This window comes from Heptranchias perlo, chromosome 2, assembly GCF_035084215.1.
Source record: "Heptranchias perlo isolate sHepPer1 chromosome 2, sHepPer1.hap1, whole genome shotgun sequence".
Lineage (NCBI taxonomy): Eukaryota > Metazoa > Chordata > Chondrichthyes > Hexanchiformes > Hexanchidae > Heptranchias > Heptranchias perlo.
The window spans coordinates 19,250,494-19,264,049 of record NC_090326.1 but is presented as its reverse complement, the minus strand read 5'-3'; the positions used below and the strand labels follow the sequence as shown (position 1 = coordinate 19,264,049).

General features: G+C 47.1%; 1 protein-coding gene across 1 annotated transcript in view; it reads right to left on the bottom strand.

The window, feature by feature from the left end:
- The window catches only part of LOC137335649 (collagen alpha-6(VI) chain-like), a 136,438-nt gene that overhangs the window by 62,142 nt on the left and 60,740 nt on the right, over positions 1–13,556 (bottom strand). The window contains exons 18-21 of the mRNA XM_068000943.1: positions 12,310–12,363; positions 9,265–9,327; positions 2,988–3,053; positions 1,598–1,651 (exon numbers count right to left, since the gene is read on the bottom strand). Of these exons, the coding sequence (XP_067857044.1) occupies positions 1,598–1,651; positions 2,988–3,053; positions 9,265–9,327; positions 12,310–12,363 (237 nt within the window). The remainder of the gene's footprint in view (positions 1–1,597; positions 1,652–2,987; positions 3,054–9,264; positions 9,328–12,309; positions 12,364–13,556) is intronic.

The window sequence follows — 13,556 nt, the reverse complement described above, 5'->3', positions numbered from 1 at the left end:
AGGAGCAACATCTTTGGCTGAGGCGTTGAGCTGAGGGCCTTCGGTAAGTCCAGGGAGGGAGGGGAGGTGATCGGGAGGAGAGGGGAGCAGAGTGAGCATGGGCCTGCAGCAGCCCAGCAATTTTAACGTGGAGCCAGGAGCAACGCTCCTCTTCCTCCTCCTGGCTCCACAGCCAGGTAGGCATTAAACAACAACAACTCGCATTTATAACATGCCTTTAACATAGTAAAATGTCCCAAGGCGCTTCACAGGAGCATAATCAGACAAAAACTGACACCAAGTTAAAGAAGGAGACATTGGTACAGATGGACAAACGCTTGGTCAAAGAGGTAGGTTTTAAGAACCATCTTAAAGGAGGAGAGAGAGGTAGAGAGGCAGAAAGGTTTAGGCAGGCAATTCCAGAGCATAGGGCCTAGGCAGCTGAAGGCACGGCTGCCAATGGTGGAGCCATGAAAATCGGGGATGTGCAAGAGTCCAGAGTTGGAGGAACGTAGAGTTCTCAGAAGGTTGTCGGGCTGGAGGAGGTTACAGAGATAGGGAGGGGCGACGCTTACTTTTGCGTTTATCCCTCTTCCCCTCCCAGAGTGGCTGTAACCCCCCAAGATTGTTAAAAATGTGAGAATGGGGCTGTAATCCACATATTACAGAGGTATGGATTTAAGTGAAGCTAGCTATACTCCAACTATATTCTATAGTAATGAATAGTCCATGTCCAGCTGTCCAGCCTCACAGGCACTCCAATGAATCATACAGAATCACAGAATGATACATCACAGAAGGAGGCTATTTGGCCCATCATGCCTGTGCCTGTTCTTTGAAAGAGCTATTCAATTAGTTCCACTCCCCTGCCCTTTCCCTATAGCCCTGCAAATTTTTCCCCTTCAGGTATTCACCCAATTCCCTTTTGAAAGTTATTATTGAATCTGCTTCCATCACCCTTTCAGGCAGTGCATTCCAGATCATAACAACTCACTGCATCAAAAAACTTCTCCTCATCTCCCTCTGGTTCTTTTGCCAATTACCTTAAATCCGTGTCCTCTGGTTACCGACCCTTCAGCCACTGGAAACAGTTTCTCCCTATCTACTCTATCAAAACCCTTCATGATTTTGAACACCTCCATTAAAACTTCCCTCAACCTTTTCTGTTCTAATGAGAACAGCCCCAGTTTCTCCAGTCTCTGTACATAACTGAAGCCCCTCATCCCTGGTACCATTCTAGTAAATCTCCTCCGCCCCCTCTCTATGGCCTTGACATCCTTCCTGAAATGTGGTGCCCAGAATTGAACACAATACTCCAGCCTAACCAGCGATTTATAAGAAGTTAATTGTCATTGAACCTATTTCATTAGTACAGTATAGAATTCAAGAACTGGCATTAGGCAAGAGCTTTGGAACTTGCACTGGATTCAACATAGAAAAACATATCCGAGTAAGATTAATAACGGGTCTAGTACGTAAGGAATAATCAAAGTGTTAACTCATAACACAGGCAATATTTGAAAGACTGTATAGACACAAGCATAAATGTGGATTGGTGGAGAAAGGATAAAGTAATTATTGCACAGTGTAGCTGGCTGAATGTGGGTGCTTGTCTTACATTCATTCCTTTAGCAGCAGCCTCGCCCGGTATCCCACTTATTCCACGTTCACCCTGTAGATGAAAAAGAGCAATGTGGAACTATAAAGACAAAGCTCACAATTATTGCAGCCTTTTCCAAAAGGCACAAAGTTTTATCAGAAAGCATTTCCTCTGTTGACCCGGTGTGTGACTTCCTTTGAATTATTTCTGTTGAGTTATTTTGGGTATTTTCCCCTCCTGGTATCACAGCTGTTACCACTGTACATCCTTCCTCCAGCTGGGAATGCAAACAAACAAACTAGATGTTGTCCATAATTACTGCTTGGAACTAAATGTTAGCCTTTAGGCCAGGTTTGTATTCCCTTGAATATAGAAGATTAGTGGGTGATCTAATTGAGGTGTTTAAGATGATTAAAGGATTTGATAGGGTAGATAGAGAGAAACTATTTCCTCTGGTGAGGGCCCAGAACAAGGGGGCATAAACTTAAAATTAGAGCTCGGCCATTCAGAGGTGATGTCAGAAAGCACTTCTTCACACAAAGGGTAGTGGAAATCTGAAACGCTTTCCCCCAAAAAGATGTTGAGTCTGGGAGTCAATTGAAAATTTCAAATCTGAGATCGCTAGATTTTTGTTGGGTAAGGGTAAGGGGTTACGGAACCTAGGTGGGTAGATGGAGTTGAGTTACAGATCAGCCATGATCCAGTTGAATGGCGGAACAGGCTTGAGGGGCTGAATGGCCTACTCCTGTTCCTATGTTCCTATGAAGGGTTCAGCCACATGATATGAAGGGATCGAAAAAGCCCAAATTTCTATGCAACACAAAGTAACGTTCTGCATTTATCCATTTCCGACAGAAAAAGATCACACCGGTACAGAATTTTGTGAGGACTTCGATAGACACAGGTGCTGCTCGGAAACAGAGCTTTAACACTAAAGCCTCAATTCTTCGGCACACGGTCATCGCTAATGAGGCAACAGGGCCTTGCAAAATTACCCCTAAGGCATTTAGTTCTCACAATATAGAAAGACTTGCATTTATAGAGTGTCTTCCGCGACCTCAGGACATCCCAAAGCACTTTACAGCCAATGAAGTACTTTTTGAAGTGTAGTCACTGTTGTAATGTAGGAAACGCAGAAGCCAATTTGCACACAGCAAGGTCCCACAAACAGCAATGTGATAATGACCAGATCATTTGTTTTAGGTGTCAGTTGAGAGAAAAATATTGGCCAGGACACCAGGGAGAACCCCCCTGCTCTTCTTTGAAATAGCGCCATGGGATCTTTTACGTCCACTTGAGACGGCAGACGGGGCCTCGGATTAACGTGGCTAAAATAAACTGAAGGAATGAGGGGACTAAAGATACAATTATTGCACAGACATCAGGGTGTAGTTAGAAAGGTCTTCACCTGTGCACCTGGGTGTCCTCTTTCACCTTCATCTCCTTTAGCGTAATTATCCACACCAGGGACACCCTATAACAAAAAACACGTACAAGTTACACACAAAATCTACCAAAGACATTTTCGAGTTCCCTTCTCTAAATCTTTAGTGGACTTTGGTGGCTATTTTCAGATAGCAAAAGAAAACAACTTTTGCCACCACGCATTTACATCTTTTAAGGAAAACATAAACCCAACATTTATAATTACTGATCAGGACAAGAATAAAATGCACATAGGTTGATTTTAATTCCCTCCGTCCTGTGTAAATGGGGTGGCAGCAGCCCAAATATGGCGTCAGTCACTTAATGTCCCATTTGCCACTCCGCCATTTTGGGTAGGGTCCTGAGATAGGCAGCCAGAGTGCCTGCCTGTTTCAAGGCAGGAAGCTACTTGTAATATGCAAATCACGGTCCTGTGATTTAGAAGGGACCCTGATCGCAGGCTCCGCCCACTTGTACCAGGCAATGAGCCGCCTGATCAGCGGCGCTTAAAGAGACCAACGGAAGCCGCTCAGAAAATGTCCTCCTCCTACGCCTACAAAATAACTCTGGGCCGCTGCGGGCCTGTCGCTCCCCTGCAATCGCCATCGCTGCCCCTCCCCCCCTCCGATCATGGGCCAGCTCAGTGTGGGAGCAGGCTGGTTTCCCCTCTCCCCGCCCCTCTCTCTCTCTCACTCACAGCGGGGGAGCCTGTGCGGTGCCTGTAACTCGCCGGTGGAATGTAAGTGAGGCCCGGGCTTCACGCTGGCGAGAACAGGCAGGCAGCGGGCACTCTCTGTCTACTTGCCCGCTCTCCGCCTGTCGTTAAAATGGGCACTCGCTTGTCATTCGGTACAAAGTGCATTCCTGCCCAGCAATATGAAGGACCATTTCTATCATTTTGTTGTGTGACAGGAGGCTAGGTTTTCCGTAGCACAGTGTATGTGCTCATCATGCGTCTCTTCCTCCTTTGCTGTGTGGTTTGATCGGTTTATTGAGAGCGAGTCTGTAACTAGGATCTCTGCAAATGCTCAGCAGGTCAGGCACTGCCTGTGGAGAGAAACAAGTCATGGTTTCGCAGATGGAGCCCTTCCTCACAACAGGCAGGCATTACAGAGGAACAACATTTATTTAGAGGGCTATGGGGAAAGAGCAGGGGAGTGGGACTAATTGGATAGCTCTTTCAAAGAGCCGGCACAGGCACAACGGGCCGAATGGCCTCCTTCTCTGCTGTATCGTTCTATGATTCTATGATCTCCTGTTCTCCATCAAAACACTTTACAGGTCATGCTATTTCTTTATCTGTGGCCGTTGTGTGTGTTCCCCTCTTCCCCTTGCCCTGTTCCTTTTTATTAAACACCATTCATCTGTAATATCTTCCAGTTCCGAGGAAAGGATCAATACCAAAAACTTTGACTTGGGTTCTCTCAGCAGATGCTTCCTGACCTGATGAATGTTTCCAGCACTTGCTGTTTTTGTTTCAGATTTCCAACATCTGCAGGATTTTGCTTCTCATTCACTGGCTGGTGTCGGATATCCATGTTGTACTTCTGTAACCGTGACAACGCTGCAGGTAATGGTTTTCGTCATGCCCCGTAGTTTGTGGTCAGCTCCCACTTTGACCCGTATCTGGAATTTTCCACACCCGGTCACGCATCCAAAATTTTGAACGCAATTCTTTTGCGTTCCTCGGTGCGTGTGAGGTGTGAGCTGCAGGTTTACTGTCATGTTGGATCGCAGCCTGTCATGCACCATTTTGTAAGTGTGACCTCCTTTCTTGTGCCCAATGCTGTATAACTGGAGATTTTGTGACCAGTTACTTTGTTTGTTCGAAGGCTCTGTCGGAAGTTGGTGTCTCGAGTGTGTCCTTTTTTCGTCAGGTTTCACAGTGGTTCTTCCATCTGAAATAATATTGCAGAAAATTCCGGAAGACAGTCTAACAGACCCACCGTTAACTAAAGTTCTGCTCTTGTCTTTGGAGGGTCTTACTATTTTGAATAATTTTAACCATTTTAGGATGTGGCTCAAGCGTATTGAAGATTGAGGGGTGGTCCGATTGAGTTGTTTAAAATGTTAAAAGGATTCAATGGGGTAGATGCAGAGAAACTATTTTGTCTGGTGAAGGAATCAAGAATGAGTGTGGATATAATCTTTAAAATGAGAGCTAGGCCATTTAGGAGGGAAAGCAGGAAGTACTTCTTCACACAAAGGGTGGTGAAAATCTGGAATTCTCTCCTCCAAAAGACTGTGGATGCTGGGACCATCAAGATTAAGGTCGATAGATTTTTGTTGGGTGAGGGTATCAAGGGATATGGAGCTAAGGTGGGTAAATGGGGTTGAGGTACAGTTCAGCCATGATCTGAGTGAATGGTGGAACAGGCTCGAGGGGCTGAATGGCCTACTCCTGATCCTATGTTCCGAAGACTGCCAGCTGTAATTGTATGTCTCAAATACACGACATTTGAACCGTGTCTTGCATTTTGTCCTTATTGTCCATTCGGTTCTCCTTCCTGCATTTCTTGTTTCTGGTTGCACAGATGATTTCTTAACAAGAATTGCTTCTCTAAGTCACAGTTCACCACGTTCAAAACATAAGGGCATGTTTTCCCGTTCCTGCCCCTGAGACTATTGGATTACTTCAGCACAGTGAATGCAGGAGAATCAGGCAAGGAGAAAGGGCTCATCTGGAAGGGATCAAAATTCTATAGACTCTGGAACAGTTCCTACAGATTGGAGGGTGGCAAATGTAACCCCCATTATTTAAAAAAGGAGGGAGAGAAAAAACAGGGAATTACAGACCAGTTAGCCTAACATCAGTAGTGGGGAAAATGCTCGAGTCAATTATAAAAGATGTGATAACAGAACACTTGGAGGGCATTAACGGGATTGGACAAAGTCAGCATGGGTTTATGAAAGGGAAATCATGCTTAACAAATCTACTGGAGTTTTTTGAGGATGTAACTAGCAGAATAGATAGGGGAGAATCAGTGGATGTGGTGTACTTGGATTTTCAGAAGGCTTTTGATAAGGTCCCACACAAGAGGTTAGTGTGCAAAATTAAAGCACATGGGATTGGGGGGAATATATTGGCATGGATTGAGAATTGGTTGACAGACAGGAAACAGAGAGTAGGAATAAACGGGTCTTTTTCCGGATGGCAGGCAGTGATTAGTGGGATACCGCAGGGATCAGTGCTTGGGCCCTAGCTATTCACAATATATATCAATGATTTGGAACAGAGAACTAAATGTAACATTTCCAAGTTTGCAGACGACACAAAGCTGGGGTAGAATGTGAGCTGTGAGGAGGATGCAAAGAGGCTCCAATGTGATTTAGACAAGTTGGGTGAGTGGGCAAGAACATGGCAGATGCAGTATAACATGGATAAATGTGAGGTTATCCACTTTGGTTGTAAAAACAGAAAGGCAGATTATTATCTGAATGGTGATAGATTGGGAAAAGGGGAGGTGCAATGAGACCTGGATGTTCTTGTACACCAGTCGCTGAAAGCGAGCATTCAGGTGCAGCAAGCAGTTAGGAAGGCGAATGGTATGTTGGCGTTCATTGCAAGGGGATTTGAGTACAGGAGCAGGGATGTCTTACTGCAGTTATACAGGGCCTTGGTGAGACCATATCTGGAGTATTGTGTGCAGTTTTGGTCTCCTTATCTGAGGAAGGATGTCCTTGCCATGGAGGGAGTGCAACGAAGGTTTACCAGACTGATTCCTGGGATGGCAGGACTGACGAGGAGAGATTGGGCCGACTAGGCCTATATTCACTAGAGTTTAGAAAAATGAGAGGTGATCTCATCGAAACATATAAAATTCTAACAGGACTAGACAGACTAGATGCAGGGAGGATGTTCCCGATGGCTGGGGAGTCCAGAACCAGGGGTCACGGTTTCAGGATACGGGGTATGCCATTTAGAACCGAGATGAGGGGACATTTTTTCACTCAGAGGGTGGTGAAGCTGTGGAATTCTCTACCACAGAAGGCAGTGGAGGCCAAGTCATTGGATGTATTCAAGAAGGAGATAGATATATTTCTTAATGCTAAAGGGATCAAGGGATATGGGGAAAAAGCAGGAACAGGGTGCTGAGTTAGACGATCAGCCATGATCATTTTGACTGGTGGAGCAGGCCCGAAGGGCCGAATGGCCTACTTTTGCTCCTATTTTCTATGTTTCTATATTTCTATGAGCCTGCCCGATTTTAAATGAACGGTCAGAAAATTGGGAGGGTCTATTAGGGGCGAGCACTCCCCGCCCCCCAATTTGTTGCACCCAGGCAATCTAACAGTCCCAGGTGCAGGAACAGGAATATCTGCCTCGTACCTCTCCCCCCATGGGCCTTACTTTGTGTATTTTAGGAGACGATGCCTCGGGTGTCTCGTCCTCTAGCTGAATTTTGCTGCCGTGTTATCACAGTGACTTGCACACTGTGGAGCTCAATGATGAGCTTGATGTTGCCGACCAAGATGTCTTCAACCCGATCATCATGCTCATCTTCCACTGCCCCCATTTCCAACAGCGAGCTAACATACAATCGGGTCTGGGGTTTCCTCCTTGGGCACAACCTGAGATTGTACCCATTTTGCCAATGTCGATCTGCCCAAGTATCCTCCCAATCTCATTCGAATACACCCAAAATTAAAATGGGCAGAAATCAGTGTAAACAATTGATGGCCCAAGAAAATGCTGAACCCACACCAATATATTTCTTCTTTGAGTCCTAAAATTTAAGTTTCAACTCATTACCCCATCATTCATGCACATCAGGCACAGCATATTGCAATTGATGAAGCTCTTCCATTTTTAATGTGACTTGTACTTATGCCAGAAATATGCATTCAACGAAACAGAAAAGCAGGTCTCAGTGAGGGTAATTTTTTTTTAAACTGCAATTAAAGTCAACAGAAAGTAAAATCGGGCGGAGTGTAAAACAGGCGGCCGATCTGATCGCCTTAACTGTCCCCATGGGCGGGTTAGGTTAAAATTACCCCCTGGTGTGAGCGCGCCCCCAAAGCTTCGCAGCTCGACCATTCCTCAGGAATGGAAAAATTTAATTTTACCGGAGGAGCTTTGGTGATGTCGGCTTCTGTCATAGTTCGTTTTTCTCGACACTTAGCACACGTCTTGAACTGTCCTAACCATTTTACCTGCGTCTCTGAACTGGACCATCCACATAAATACTGTGACTACAACAGCAGGTCAGAGGCTGGGTATTCTGTGGCGAGTGACTCACCTCCTGACTTCCCAAAGCCTCTCCACCATCCACAAGGCACAAGTCAGGAGTGTGATGGAATACTCTCCACTTGCCTGGATGAGTGCAGCTCCAACAACACTTAAGAAGCTCGACATCATCCAGGACAAAGCAGCCCGCTTGATTGGTACCCCATCCATCACCCTAAACATTCACTTCCTTCACCACCAGCGTACTGTGGCTGCAGTGTGTACCATCCACAGGATGCACTGCAGCAACTCGCCAAGACTTCTTCGACAACATCCCCCAAACCCACGACCTTTACCACCTAGAAGGACAAGGGCAGCAGGCACATGGGAACAACACCACCTGCACGTTCCCCTCTAAGTCACACACCATCCCGACTTGGAAATATATCACCGTTCCTTCATCGTCACTGGGTCAAAATCCTGGAACTTCCTTCCAAACAGCACTGTGGGAGAACCTTCACCACACGGACTGCAGCGGTTCAAGAAGGTGGCTCACCACCACCTTCTCAAGGACAATTAGGGATGGGCAATAAATGCTGTCCTCGCCAGCAACACCCAAATCCCGAGAATGAATTTGGTTGCTTAGATTAACAGTTGCCTTCTGTTTCCAGGGGATATGGCTGAACTTCTAGCCCCACTGACATTTTCAGGCAACAATGAGACACTGGGGGAATGTGGCATCACTGTAGGAAATGTCCAACTTTGTTGACAAGAAAAACTACTCGATCAAGAGCAACGTCAAACTAATGGATCACAGAAACACAGATAGATTCATTTGAAACAGGAAGTGGCTCCCAAAATGTGACAATTCGGTTTGAGTTCACTAAGTGATCCAGAGCAGAAGCCAATTGGATACCGAAATATTACTGTGCAGATTAGTCTCAGCATTAAGTAGACACCTCAGCATGAACATGATAAGGGTTTCAAATTACGCCTTGTCATGCAGATAAAATTATGATCTTGCTATCAGTTTGAAATTGTTTTGAAAGTATATATAATGTGAAATGTGTAGAATGATGCTTTCTCCACTCACAGGGTCACCATATAGACCAGGATCTCCACGCTCACCCTTAGATCCATGCGGGCCTTTACTTCCCTGAGGAGTTAATGTGACAGGTTAAAGTGAGATGGTTCTTTAAGAGCTGTGGTACTACTTGCCTCATCCAATAATTCAAATTGCTACCGGATATCAGCTGAAGTATATTTGAGAATTACTGCAAACAGATACTTAAATTTATCTTTGAGTACATTGTTTGTGCCTTCATTATTATTAGAAAATGAATTTAAAAAATGTATGACTGATCAGCATACATAGAAATTGGGGTACTAGTCCCAACATATACAGATCTTTGATTGTGACAAGACAAATTGAGGAGGCTGTTAAAAAGGCAAACAGAATCCTGGGCTTTATAAACCGAGGCATAGAGTGCAAAAGCAAGGGAGTTATGCTAAACCTTTATAAAACACTGGTGAGGCCCCAACTGGAGAATTGTGTCCAATTCTGGGCACCACACTTTAGGAAGGATGTCAAGGTCTGAGAAAAGGTGCAGAAGAGATTTACTAGAATGGTACCAGGGATGAGGGGCTTGAGTTATGTGAAGAGACTGGAGAAGCTGGGGTTGTTCTCCTTAGAGCAGTGAACGTTAAGGGGAAATTTAATAGTTCAAAATAATGAAGGGTTTTGATAGAGTAGATAGGGAGAAACTGTTTCCACTGGCAGGAGGGTCGTTAACCAGAGGACACGGATTTAACCTAATTGGCAAAAAAGCCAGGGGGGAGATAAGCAGAATTTTTTTTTACGCAGTAAGTTGTTATGATCTGGATTGCACTGCCTGAAAGGATGAAGGAAGCAGATTCAATAGTAACTTTCAAAAGGGAATTGGATAAATACTAGAAAGGGAAAAATTTACAGGGCTATGGGGAGAGTGCGGGGGAGTGGGACTAATTGGACAGCTCTTTCAAAGAGCCGGCACAGGCACAGTGGGCCAACTAGCCTCCGTCCGTGCTGTATGATTCTATGATTCTAGTGGGCACCATTCAGCCCATCATCCCTGTGCTGTTGGAGCGCCACATCGGGACGATCTGCTCTAATCCGGTTCCCCTGCTCTTTCCTTCAACTCTTTATCTTTGACTCTTTATCTACATTCATTTGAAATGTTGAGATTGTCTCAGCATCAACAGTCACTCATTGTTATGCATTTGGTATTCCAAAATCTTACCAATTTTCTATCAGGAATGAGGGAATGGAAAACAGGAAAGTCAGAGATCTTTCGAATGGTTCGTACATCAGGGGGTAAATTTTAACTTCCAGCCAGGAAGGGAGTTGGGGGGAGGGGAGATTTCCGTGTGCGAAACCCGTAAGGTAAGTGGGCAGGTCATGATCACATCAATGGCACTTCCTGGTTTCATGCCCAGCAGTGAAAGGAGCTGCAAATCAGAGAGGGGGTGGGAGGGAGAGAGAGAGATCATCGGCCTTGGAAAAAGCAGAGAGGGGGTGGGAGGGAGAGAGAGAGATCATCGGGCTTGGAGAAACGGAGTGGGGGGGTGGAGGTGGATGACATCGGGGTCAGCCACCATCGTGGATCGGGGGAGGGGGGAGGGTCAGCCACCATCGTGGATCGGGGAGTGGGGGGGGAGGGTCAGACATCATCGTGGATCGGGGAGGGAGGGTCAGACACCATTGTGGATCGGGGAGTGGGGGGGGATGGTCAGACATCATCGTGGATCGGGGGGGGGGGGGAAGGGTCAGCCACCATCGTGGATCGGGGGAGGGGGGAGGGTCAGCCACCATCGTGGATCGGGGAGGGAGGGTCAGCCACCATTGTGGATCGGGGTGGGGGGGGAGGGTCAGACATCATCGTGGATCGGGGAGGGGGGGAAGGGTCAGCCACCATCGTGGATCGGGGTGGGGGGGGAGGGTCAGACATCATCGTGGATCGGGGAAGGGGGGAAGGGTCAGCCACCATCGTGGATCGGGGTGGGGGGGGAGGGTCAGACATCATCGTGGATCGGGGAGTGGGGGGGGAGGGTCAGCCACCATCGTGGATCGGGGAGGGGGGGGGGAAGGGTCAGCCACCATCATGGATCGGGGTGGGGGGGGGAAGGGTCAGCCACCATCGTGGATCGGGGAGGGGGGAGGGGGTCAGCCACCATCGTGGATCTGGGAGGGGGGTCAGACACCATCGTGGATCGGGGAGGGGGGAGGGGGTCAGCCACCATCGTGGATCGGGGAGGGGGGGGGAAGGGTCAGACACCATCGTGGATCGGGGAGGGGGGAGGGGGTCAGCCACCATCGTGGATCTGGGAGGGGGGTCAGACACCATCGTGGATCGGGGAGGGGGGAGGGGGTCAGCCACCATCGTGGATCTGGGAGGGGGGTCAGACACCATCGTGGATCTGGGAGGGGGGTCAGACACCATCGTGGATCGGGGTGGGGGGGGGGGGGGGAGGGTCAGCCATCATCGTGGATCGGGGGGGCGGGGGGGGGGTCAGCCAATCGCGGGGGTCCTGTCGACCAGGTGAGCTTGCTGGGCCTGGATGAGGCACTCCTGCTCCTCCGGGCCCACAAGCAGTGCAATAAAGGCACTCACCTCATGGATCCGGCCCTTCCTGCCTGCTTTCACTTAATGTGATTCAGAAACGAGGGGAACCCCAAACAGGTACGGTTAAATTAATTTCATTATTAATTATTATATATTAAGTATCTCAATGAGGTACAGTGCCCTTTTAAATATCGGCCCGCCGGCTTTAAGTAGGGGTGGGACTTCCTTGTGTCTGCTCTTGAACACGCCGACAAACCTGCCTGGGTTAAACCCAGAAGTGGACGGGTTGGAGCCGGGATGTAGTCCTGCTCTAAAAACTTAGCATTTTCACTGCCCACCCACCCCCAACCCACCCGTTCCTGGGGGTTAAAATTTACCCCCAGCTGTCTGACTGTTTATAATGGCGGAGGATGAAATAATATTCAAATTCTACCTCTCATGTTGTTTAATTACGGCCTGCGGGATTTTTTTACGTGCAGTGTATAATGTATGCACTTGAAAATCAATAACGTTTAGTTCAACAAAGTTTTTTTTACAGGATTTCCATCGACCCCTCTTTCTCCAGCTATTCCAGGAATTCCAGGCTTTCCCTGTAAGAAGAAAATATTTAGGATTCATTTGTCAAATACTTTTTAATATGTAAGCAAAAGAAATAAATCAGAAAATGATTACCTTACAGAAGAAAAACTGAGTACTTCAGAGGGTATGAGTGAGACAGAACCGTCTGTGCAACATGACCGAAAGAGGCATTTGTGAGTGCTCTCACAGCGATTACTCTCACAGCGATTACTCTCACAGGGATTACTCTCACAGGGATTACTCTCACAGGGATTACTCTCACAGGGATTACTCTCACAGGGATTACTCTCACAGGGATTACTCTCACAGGGATTATACCTCACAGGGATTACTCTCACAGGGATTACTCTCACAGGGATTACCCTCACAGGGATTACTCTCACAGGGATTACTCTCACAGGGATTATACCTCACAGGGATTATACCTCACAGGGATTACTCTCACAGGGATTACTCTCACAGGGATTATACCTCCCAGGGATTACTCTCACAGGGATTACCCTCACAGGGATTATACCTCACAGGGATTACTCTCACAGGGATTACTCTCACAGGGATTACTCTCACAGGGATTATACCTCACAGGGATTATACCTCACAGTGATTACTCGCACAGGGATTATTACTCGCACAGGGATTACTCGCACAGGGATTACTCGCACAGGGATTACTCGCACAGGGATTACTCGCACAGGGATTATACCTCACAGGGATTACCCGCACAGGGATTACTCGCACAGGGATTACTCGCACAGTGATTACTCTCACAGGGATTATACCTCACAGCGATTACCCTCACAGGGATTACTCTCAGAGATTACTCTCACAGAGATTACTCTCACAGGGATTATACCTCACAGGGATTATACCTCACAGGGATTACCCTCACAGGGATTACCCTCACAGGGATTATACCTCACAGCGATTACCCTCACAGGGATTACCCTCACAGGGATTACTCTCACAGGGATTACCCTCACAGAGATTACCCTCACAGGGATTATACCTCACAGGGATTATACCTCACAGGGATTACCCTCACAGGGATTATACCTCACAGCGATTACCCTCACAGGGATTACCCTCACAGGGATTACCCTCACAGGGATTACCCTCACAGGGATTACCCTCACAGAGATTACCCTCACAGAGATTATACCTCACAGCGATTACCCTCACAGGGATTACTCTCACAGTGATTACC